Source organism: Phycodurus eques, chromosome 2 (genome assembly GCF_024500275.1).
Source record: "Phycodurus eques isolate BA_2022a chromosome 2, UOR_Pequ_1.1, whole genome shotgun sequence".
Lineage (NCBI taxonomy): Eukaryota > Metazoa > Chordata > Actinopteri > Syngnathiformes > Syngnathidae > Phycodurus > Phycodurus eques.
This window is the reverse complement of record NC_084526.1, coordinates 41195135-41205773: the sequence shown is the minus strand read 5'-3', so window position 1 is coordinate 41205773 and position 10639 is coordinate 41195135. Positions and strand designations below refer to the sequence as shown.

At 42.9% G+C, this 10639-nt stretch overlaps 2 protein-coding genes across 4 annotated transcripts; both read left to right on the top strand.

The window, feature by feature from the left end:
- The first annotated feature begins 2179 nt into the window (after positions 1 to 2179).
- LOC133416536 (zinc finger protein 79-like) lies at positions 2180 to 4906 on the top strand. Of its 2 annotated transcripts, none has more exons than XM_061703543.1 (2): positions 2180 to 2619; positions 3709 to 4906. In XM_061703543.1, the coding sequence occupies exons 1-2, from the start codon at positions 2427 to 2429 to the stop codon at positions 4524 to 4526; spliced, it is 1011 nt and encodes a 336-aa protein (XP_061559527.1). In that variant the 5' UTR covers positions 2180 to 2426; the 3' UTR covers positions 4527 to 4906. The 2 variants fall into 2 exon arrangements, with proteins under 2 accessions (XP_061559527.1, XP_061559526.1); XM_061703542.1 differs by having other exon boundaries at positions 3706 to 4906.
- Positions 4907 to 7651: 2745 nt separating this feature from the next.
- LOC133416517 (gastrula zinc finger protein XlCGF17.1-like) lies at positions 7652 to 10639 on the top strand. 2 transcript variants are annotated; one of them, XM_061703541.1, is made up of 2 exons: positions 7652 to 8118; positions 8713 to 10639. In XM_061703541.1, the coding sequence occupies exons 1-2, from the start codon at positions 8101 to 8103 to the stop codon at positions 9730 to 9732; spliced, it is 1038 nt and encodes a 345-aa protein (XP_061559525.1). In that variant the 5' UTR covers positions 7652 to 8100; the 3' UTR covers positions 9733 to 10639. The 2 variants fall into 2 exon arrangements, with proteins under 2 accessions (XP_061559525.1, XP_061559519.1); XM_061703535.1 differs by having other exon boundaries at positions 8684 to 10639.

Sequence of the window (10639 nt, the reverse complement as noted above, 5' to 3'; positions counted from 1 at the left end):
GGTGTTTGATGAGCATTCCTCAACTTTCACAGTCTTTTTTTGCCACCTGTCCCAGCTTTTTTGGAACGTGTTGCAGCCATAAAATTCCAAGTTAATGATTATTTGCTGAAAACAAATTTGATCAGTTTGAACATGAAATATCTTGTCTTTGTAGTGTATTCAATTAAATATAGGTCGAACATGATTTGCAAGTCATTGTATTCTGCTTTTATTTATGTTTAACACAATATTTATTGAGCCATACAAAATAACACGACAGGCCGAATCTGACCCCCAGGCCTTGGGTTTGACACCTGTCCCATGATTAAGGTGTTTCACAACCAAGAGAGCCACTCTGAGAAAGGGACAAAAAAAAAAAAAAGAAAAAGATTTTCCTTTAATTAGGAGAAAGCGGAGTTCTCAACTAGTGAGGCTTCATTCTTTCCCTCAACCACAACCCGTGTAATAATGTTTATTACTCGTACCTGACGAATTCACAACTATTTACAGTAAAAGCGCAGGTATGTATGGCAAGTGCATTTAACGTTTAAACTCTGATTTTGACTATACGGCATTGTTGTAGAACGACATCAACAACGTCATGGCATTTTTAATAATACAGATATATCTGTAACTTAATTGTGACAATTCGAAACTGAATTATATTATATTTGTGTGCTGCAAATATTTGCAGCACATGTCCAGTCGAGAGCGGGTTATAACGGTTCCATTTCCCATAAACAAACCACTTCCTGGATCCAGCGTGACGTTTTACGTAATCCGTGGCGTCATTCCTCCGTAACCAATCACGCCTCGTTACTTCCTTGAATGAAGAAACGACTCTCTGGATTTGTGTCGGCGGGAAGAGTGAAGACGACGATGAAGAGTACAGCCAGATTGGGGGGAGAGCAGAGGGGGCTGAATCTCCAATATGACATATCACACTGACAACAAACAATGGAAATACTCTCAAAGCACAAAAGTGTTTGGACTACGTCAAATGTGAAAACACACGAGAATGCGCGAAGGGGAGAAACCCTTTTCCTGCTCACTCTGCGATAAACCATACCATACCCTATAAGAGAAACCATACCCATGCTCGATCTGCAACGTGTCGTCACAGGTTCTCTTATTGGCGTTTGGTGAAGCAACACCAGCAGCAGTCAAACTGGATAAACGTTATTTATTATATTCTGTATTTGATTGTTTATGACCTTAGTGAGGAAAATGGATGATTATATTTAAAAGTTTATTTTGTTCAATGATGGAGCATGAACGGTGTCAAATATTTATATTTTAAAAAAAAACATTAAAGAGAATGTACAGAAATGAACCAGTTTTATGAACGGTAATGAAGCCAAAGTTACACATAAACAAACACGGTAGTAGATTTGTGTGTTGATGTGTGCCTTTAAGGGGTGTGGCCTATGCAGTGACGTCAGTGTCTCCTCTGCTCTTTGTGAGTGTTTTCCTTTTGAATTTGTGTCAACAAACAACTGAAAGTACATCTCGGACTGCTGTTCTTTTCTTTTTCACGTCACACGGCAGCATGTCTGAAGTTCACTCGGAACTCCAATTTGTGATGGCAATACAAAGCAGAAAATTCACAAAATGACGGGTCGTGACTCGAAAAAAGCCCTCAGTTGGGCCACTCGTATGCCAAGGTACAACAAGGGAACCTCCATTTAATGCGGGGGATAAAACTTTGTCATGGTTATATAATGATTCAATCATTTTCATTTGACTTGTTCCCTGACTGTTTTTTGTTAAGTGTGGTCGAAGGTCGAAGTAGATCGCACTCAACTTCTTTGGGACTCTTCTACCACACAATGAAATCACTGTAAATAGACATGGCACTCAACTGCTGAGTAGACAGTGTTGTTTTTTTATTGGTGAATTTATTATGATTTTATTTATGAATAATTTATGCTTAATCAATGATACTCTGGTTGAAATGCATAAAGTGAAAAAACACACACACACACACAAAAGCACTGAATTTAATACGAGCAAAAGATAAAAATGATTAGACGCGTATTCTATTTTTTGAGGGCAACAGGACTGGATAAAGGAATTTGAAAATCAAAGCTCTGTAAACTGTAGCAGTAGTTACCCATCCAAATCCATAGGTGGCGGCCATGCAGTAACACAGTCTGCAACCGCCGTTAAACTGCGAAGAAGAAGGAAGAAGAAGAAGAAGAAGAAGAAGAGAAGTTAGCAAGATGCTGTGATGCTCTACGTTATTTCCGTCGTTGACCCATCGACTATTCTTTCATGTGAACATTTGTCTTTCGTGTAACAAAGTAAACGTCTGGATAAACTCGTCTCGGCGCACTTGGAAGCGTTCCAACCAAGCTTTTAGCGTACAAGCGGCGAGCAAAGGGAGGCGGAAGTTAGCCGGCAGAGCCTCAGCGTGAGAGAAAAGTTTTGTTGATTATCGTGTGAAAATGTGTAAAGTGGACATGCTGAGAACGTTGCTGAATCAGCGACTGAGTGCAGCCATTGAGGAAATTTTAGTGGTGTTTGAAAGAACGATAGCAGATTACGAGGAGGAACTTTGTCGCACCAAAGAGGAGAACGAGCGACAACGTCAACTACTGGACGCTGTGTTCAAGCCTCAAGCTGCGTTACACCTCGCAGGTTTGTCTCTTCCTCTCGTTTGTTGAGTGACTTTTAATGTTAATGTTGTTCATGTCAAATAGTTACATACGGTATATACAGTAAATATCTCCATTTTTGTTTGCATTTTAAATTCCTCTTTATTGTCCAAGTGAAAAACACACAAGGAATTTGTCTCCGGTACTTGGAGCCATTCTAGTACTACAGTGAACAAGACGCTTTAACAAAATATTCATTTAGGACACAAGCACGTAGCCCACAATGCAACACGGCTTGCCATTGCACTATGGGAAAGCCCCATTGCTTTGTAGGATGTGCTGCATGGAGTTCCCGCTGAATGTTGCAGTGAGACAACCTGGAGAGTTCCATCCATCCATTTTCAACACCGCTTATCCTGGTTAGGGTCGCGGGGCGCTGGAGCCTATCCCAGCCGACTTCGGGCGAAAGGCGGACTACACCCTGAACTGGTCGCCAGTCAGTCACAGGGCACATATAGACACGGACAACCATTCGCACCCACATTCACACCGTCGCTGAGTGGGAACTGAACCCACGCTGCCTGCACCAAAGTCAGGCGAGTGTACCACTACACCATCAGTGACACCTGGAGAGTTATTGCTGCATATGCATTGTGGCATGCAGAGAGGCTGCATTTTTTTCTGAACCAAATCATCTGTAAGCCATTTATTTTTAAGGGTAATGTTGTAAGATGAGTTTGAAATTAGATTTGAAGTGTTTTGAGATCATAGTTGAAACTATTAATATGGGCAATTCTAAACATTTATGAGGTGGGGTGAAACATTGAAAGGTTCCCTGTTTGCTCGGTCCCTATCCTCTTACTGTATATCCATCCACAAGTTAATTTTACTTTGTGCCATCTTGGATTTATTTGTTCTACCTGTCACTCTATGCCGCTGGTTTATATCGATGAACAGAGATTATTTGTAGCAAAGAAATCATTTTGGACCACTGAAGTGAAATTGGATCTTTCCAGCGACACACCTGATGAGCTCTCAGAACACATTGGTTGGGAGTCACTGAGCTAGACAATGAAACAATGTTTGTTGAGATTCGCTAACCTGCCTGTGGTTTTCTTCTTGTGTCCAGCAGACGTGAATCAAGATCTTAATGCTGAGCAGCAGGAGTGGAGCTCCAGGGTGGAGCAAGAGGAGCCAAAGCCGTCTTACATAAAAGAGGAAGAGGAGAGTCGCAGAATCGCTCCGGAGCCAGAGCAGCTTCAGGGGGTGAAATTCCCAGTGATTTGTGTCCCTGTGAAGAGCGAAGATGATGATGACGACAGCCAAAGTGATGAGAGCAAAGGGGCGGAGCCTCCGAGCCGCAGCTCAAACCGAAACACGACAACCGAAAGTGATCGGGATCATTGTGGAGGATCGCAAGCAGACAGACCTTTAGCTCCACTATCTGATAATGGCGACACAACATCTGACACTGGCGATGAAACCTCGAAAAGTGATATGACATGTCACACTGATGACACACACTTGACATGTCCTCAGTGTGGCAAAACTTTCGTCCGCAAGAGCAATCTGAAAGAACACATGATGATCCACACAGGAGAGAAACCATTCGTATGCTCATTTTGCGGCAAAGGATTCTCCCAAAAGGTAAACATGATTACACACACAAGAAGACACACTGGAGAAAAACCGTACACCTGCTCACTGTGCAGCAAAAGTTTTTACGATTGTTCAGGTTTGGTTCAACACATGAGAACACACACTGGGGAAAAACCTTTTTCCTGCTTGGTGTGCGGCAAAAGATTCCGCGGAAAGTCAATTTTGACGCGACACATAAGGACACACACCGGTGAGAAAGTGTTCAGTTGCAGTGTGTGCGGCCGTAGCTTCTCTTATAAGTATCAACTTGATAAACACACGTGCGCTGGCGAGAGCAACAGCAGAACATGAAGCTGCATGACTTTAAATAAAGTGAAGACTTCCTAACATTACCACCACTGGGACAGCCTTGAGCCTAACCGCGGCCAAACTTTGAGTTGCGAGGCAGCTTCAGATATGCTGCCGCTCGGGGTCTGTAATGCCCTCGCATACGGGCAAGGAGAGCCACAGTCGCCGAGCCACTTTTAGGGGACAAACAGTCAAACACACAAATAGAAAATGAGAACACTTGTAAGGAGCTGTCGTAGATCACAAGTGGAGAGATGATGTTGTCGCTCATTAGGCCACGCCCCTAAAGGTACACCTCCGACACACGTGTATTACAGTATGTACAGTCATACACTTTAGAGAACTTTTTTTTTTTTTACATTCTCTTGTGTTTGTGTTCAATAAAGTGCTATTTTTCTTTAATCAAAACATACAAATTGCTTGTTTGTGGTGCTGGAATGGGTTAATGGCTTTGAAATTCACTTCACTGGGGAGAATTGTTTAGACCGCTGATTAAATTCAGTTACAAGAATTACAAATTAAACTCAAGTCAATGTTCCACTGTATTTATTTATTAAAAATAATGTATCTTTGTTCCTCTATCTATACCAGTGACATATAGTGGCAGGCAGAGGAATAAATAGGTGTCCACTAAATAGCAGAAGGTAAATGATCAACCCGTACTAAACAGCAGAAGGTACAGCCACCTGTTATGACATCATTTTCTGAGGTGGTGTGACATCAGATTTTTCCAATGTAAAATATGGGCCTTAGCTCAATAAAGGTTGGGAAACACAAACGTTAGTGGTTTATTGATCGTGTAGTTATTTGTTTTACAACCCCAATTCCAATGAAGTTGGGACGTTTTGTTCAACATAAAAACAGAATACAATGATTTGCAAATCATGTTCGACCAATATTTAATTGAATACACTACAAAGACAAGATCTTTCATGTTCAAACTGATCAACCTGTTTTTAGCAAATAATCATTAACTTGGAATTTTATGGCTGCAACACGTTCCAAAAAAAGCTGGGACAGGTGGCAAAAGAGACTGAGAAAGTTGAGGGATGCTCATCAAACACCTGTTTGGAACATCTCACAGGTGAACAGGCTCATTGGGAACATGACTACGAAGCCACACTGTTGTAAGTAAGCTGGGCCGTCCATGAAAAAGACGTTGCTTGGATGGCAGCATATGTTTCTCCAAAACCTGTATATACCTTTCAGCATTAATGGTGCCTTCACAGATGTGTAAGTTAGCCATGCCATTGGCACTAACACAACCCCATACCATCACAGATGCCGGCTTTTGAACTTTGCGTCCATAACATTCCGGATGGTTCTTTTCCTCTTTGGCCCGGAGGACACGACGTCCAGAATTTCCAAAAACAATTTGAAATGTGGACTCGTCGGACCACAGAACACTTTTCCACTTTGCGTCAGTCCATCTTAGATGAGCTCGAAGCCCAGAGAAGCCGGCGGCGTTTCTGGGTGTTGTTGATAAAAGGCTTTTGCTTTGCATAGTCGAGTTTCAAGTTGTAGCTTGAAATGTAGCGCCAAAGTGTATTGACTGACATTGGTTTTCTGAAGTGTTCCTGAGCCCATGCGGCGATATCCTTTACACATTGATGTCGGTTTTTGATGCAGTGCCGCCGGAGGGATCGAAGGTCACGGGCATTCAATGTTGGTTTTCGGCCTCGCCGCTTACAATGCAGTGATTTCTCCAAATTCTCTGAACCTTTTGATGATCGTAAGGACCGTAGATGATGAAATCCCTCAATTCCTTGCAATTGTACGTTGAGGAACATTGTCCTTAAACTGTTGGACTATTTTCTCACGCGCTTGTTCAAAAAGAGGTGAACCTCGACCCCATCTTTGCTTGTGAATGACTGAGCAATTGAGGGAAGCTCCTTTTCTACCCAACCTTGGCACCCACCTGTTCCCAATGAGCCTGTTCACCTGCGGGATGTTCCAAACAGGTGTTTGATGAGCATTCCTCAACTTTCTCACTCTTTTTTACCACCTGTCCCAGCTTTTTTGGAACGTGTTGCAGCCATAAAATTCCAAGTCAATGATTATTTGCTAGAAACAATAAAGTTGATCAGTTTGAACATTAAATATCTTGTCTTTGTAGTGTCGCGCTTATTGAGGGACATCAAATTGTGCATAATATAGAAGAAAACGATGAGCTGGAAGCGGCGCCTGCGTCACTTCCGGGTTATCGCAATTTTAAATTACAGCGTTATAAATCAAGATATTTGATAGATATGAGGGGCACCACGTCATATTTTTACAAGTTAACTTGAGGCGAAATGACGACAAACCTTTATAATCAGTCTCTTATCGGAAGGTGGCTGGCTACATTTTAGGAACTTTGAGTTCTAGACTTTCTTCGTTCTGATCCCAAACACGCATATAATCAATGCAAGTGGTGAATTTTATGGAAAATGTAATAATAAAAAGGGGTTTCTACAGGATAAAACACAGACAAACACAAAACAAACAACATTTACAAGTTCTCAGGCAGGACATCTGTCGGGGGACGTTCCTTCAGACTGAGTTCGGGCCCCCAAGCAGGGTGGCTCGGAGCGCTTGCAGGAAGCTGCAGCTGGGGGTCGTCCGACGTGTCCTTGCAACCTCGGGTGAGGCGGGCGTCCTGCCTGGCGCGGTCGTCGGCGAGTTGGTCGGAGTGACCAAAAAGGCTTCCGCACCAAGACTCCAAAAACTTCTCAACCGAGGGCCTTATTTTCCCATTCTAGGATTATTTTGCGTTTTAAAACCAGTGGAATAAAATATGAATCATTGGGTGTACGATAACGAGACCATTTTCCTCACCCTGCATTGGTCCACCCTCGTCCTCTTTCATATCTGTAATGAATGTTTCAAATGTTGTGTGGCGTGGAGAACATTACTATTTTCATGTGACATTTGTGGTGTGGGGTGGAACGTTTCATCTGGTTCAGTTAACAACATATTCGCCGTAAGACATTCAAGTTGGCAGCAATACCGTCACGATACTCTTAACGTATTGGTCGCCAGCCAATCGCAGTGCTTCTGTCCGTCTATTTACTTTGTAATGACACCACCACACCAAAGGAGGCAGTAGCGCACAAGAATGTCGTAATTGTATCCTGCCTACCGGAAGTCAAAGCAAAGGAACGGCAGTGTTTTGTCCGTCTTGTTTTTAACATTCACCGCTGTGTTTATTCCTTATTCCGCACGTATTTCTGTCAGACCACCGACTTTTTGGTGTGTGTGTTTTTTGTGTGTTTTTTTTGCAACACGATAATCACGCGTCCACTCCTCTCTGCGCAATTTGTGAAGCTTCTCGCTGGCCGCCGTCGACCCACGTCATCTACCGGCACTTCGCCCAGTGTCGCGTCGCGTCGCGTCGCGTCGCGTCGCCGCGCCTGTCGTGTGCAAATGTGTCCAATCGAAATGCTGAGAGCGCTGCTGAATCAGCGGCTGAGCGCGGCCGCCGAGGAGATATTTGTCGCGTTTGAAAAAACCATCGCGGAGTACGAGGAGGAACTCAGCAGGACTAAAAAGGAAAACGAGCGACAGCGTCGACAACTGGACCGTTTCAAGCCTCAAGATGTGTTACGCAGAGCAGGTTTGTTCAATTAGTACTCTCACTTGTTTAGTTATTACTTCTATTTGGGGGAAAAAAAAAAAAACAATCACACAATATTGTTAGGTTCATTTTCTTTATGGGATGCCCATTGATTCGTTTTAGATGAGTGCTGCTTCTGATGGCACTACTAGTAAACAACCTTTTGATCAAGGCAGAGCAACTGAGAAAACGAGGAGTAAGTGGTTAAAGTTGTTACGTTAAGTCAATAGCTTCGAGAGCGGTGGGCGTCATCGAAGTTTGTGTCGACAGATGAGTTGAGTTCATAATGAAACGCTGGAAATTCCAACGTAGCTAATGTGATCGTTGAGGGCAGTGTTGGAGAAATGTAGCAAGCTAAGCTACAATTACATGGCAACATTGTTATTGTGCTATTGCAGTATACAAGAACACTTCATTCTAAAATCTTTGAATAGTCACGCTTCTTACTTCAACTGCAATATTCACACAGTATATTGAACTCCTGCTTTGACGGCACTGTGTGTTTATTGACATAACTGAATAGACTTTTCCAAATGACGTGCGTTTGTCTCGTTATGCCCTGCAGACCCCCGTGAACAATATCTTCCCCCTCAGCAGCGGGAATGGAGTTGCAGTGTGGAGCAGGAGGTGGCAGAGCCCCAGCTCATTAAAGAAGAGGAGCAGCTTCAAGACCTGGACGTCCCTGTGTTTTGTGTCATTGTGAAGAGTGAAGATGATGAAGGCAAAGGTCAGATGGAACAGAACAGAGGGGAGGAGCCTCCAGGCAGCAGCTCAAGTCAGCACGTGACAACAGAAGGTGACCGATGTGGAGGATCACAAGCAGACAGCCTCCTTGCTCCACTATCAGATAGTGATGACATCATGTCGCACTCTCCAGACTCTGGTGATGATGAACACTCTAAAGGGGACAAGACATGTCACAATGACAGTGAACACTGGCAATGTTCTCAATGTGACAAAACGTTTGGCCTCAAGATCAATCTGAAAAGACACATGATAATTCACACGGGAGAAAAACCTTTCAGCTGCTCAGTCTGTGGCAAAAGATTCACCCAGAAAGTCCACCTGACGTCACACGTGAAAATACACACAGGAGAGAAACCTTTCAGTTGTTCGCATTGTGGTAAAAGATTTCATCGCAAGACACACTTGACATCACACACCCGGACACACACTGGAGAAAAGCCATTTTCTTGCCCGGCCTGTAACAAAGCTTTTATTGATTATTCAGCAATGATTAAACATTCAAGAATACACACAGGAGAGAAACCCTATTCCTGCTCCTTCTGTAGCAAAAGTTTTGGTGCGAGCTCAACATTAGTGACACACCTGAGAACCCACACAGGCGTGAAACCTTTTTCTTGCTCACTCTGTGACAAAAGCTTCTATGATTGTTCCGGTTTGGCTCACCACATGAAAACGCACACTGGAGAAAAACCTTATTCCTGCTCGCTGTGCAGTAAAAGCTTCCGTGAAAATTCTCTTTTGACCAGACACATGAAAACGCACACTAGTGAGAACGTGTTCAGTTGCAGTGTGTGTGATCTAAAGTTCTCTTATAAGTATCAGCTTGACAAACACACGTGTGCTGGTGAGAAGAGCAGCACAACATGAAGCTGCAGGACTTCAAGTAATCCTTGCAGATACGACATCGTGTTCTCCCGCTACAGCGGGTACGGAAAGTATTCAGACCCCCTTCAATTTTTCACTCTTTGTTGTATTGCAGCGATTTGCTAAAATCATTGAAGTTCATGTTTTCCCTCATTAATGTACACACAGCACAACAGAATTGAACTGGAGAGGATCTGCAAGGAGGAATGGCAGAGGATCCCCAAATCCAGAAGTACTTAAATGATTGTAGCAAATGGCTGCAATGTAACAAAGAGTGAAAATTTTAAGGGGGCCTGAATACTTTCCGTACCTACTGTATATCGAAGGTTTTTTTTTAAGCAATTTTTAAAAATAGGTTTTTACGGTATACAGGCAAGTCGGAAATTAGAGTTGCGCCACGCTGTGCCACAATATGCAGGGCGGCAATGGGGGTGGGGGGGGGGGGCGCTACTGGACGAGATGCAGCACTAATTAAGAGCAAGAAGAGGCAGAGAAGGTTACCAACATGCTAACATTTGCTTGTGAGTATTGTTGGATGCTCCTCTTGTTTGTCTTGCTGATCTGTGTTTGTTAAAGTAGCAGTTGTTTGAAGGTTTATATAATTATCATATCATTTCCGTCCATTAGGAGGCTTTTCACACTATATGTTAACATTAAGCTAAGGGACTTTTGTTAGACAAAATTACATGGTGTGGTTGAACATTTTGGTGTTTAAATATATACGATTTGAATTCTCGGTTGGATGTGTCTATTTTACAATGAACTTCAACTGAGAGGAAGGAAGAAAAAAAAAACAGCTTGAAAGAATCGCAGTCTGTCTCTTATTTGGAGAAATGTGTGAGCGAAATTGAGAACACACGCTAACGAATACTGTTACAGATGGGTTTTAATAATCTACCTTCAATAAAGT

Excerpts from the sequence above, each read along its gene's own strand:
- LOC133416536 (XM_061703542.1), top strand. The coding sequence starts at position 2,427 with ATGTGTAAAGTGGACATGCTGAGAACGTTGCTGAATCAGCGACTGAGT. Across the intron at positions 2,620-3,705 it reads AGCTGCGTTACACCTCGCAG|CAGACGTGAATCAAGATCTT; the intron begins GTTTGTCTCTTC and ends TCTTGTGTCCAG.
- LOC133416517 (XM_061703535.1), top strand. The coding sequence starts at position 7,929 with ATGTGTCCAATCGAAATGCTGAGAGCGCTGCTGAATCAGCGGCTGAGC. Across the intron at positions 8,119-8,683 it reads AGATGTGTTACGCAGAGCAG|ACCCCCGTGAACAATATCTT; the intron begins GTTTGTTCAATT and ends TATGCCCTGCAG.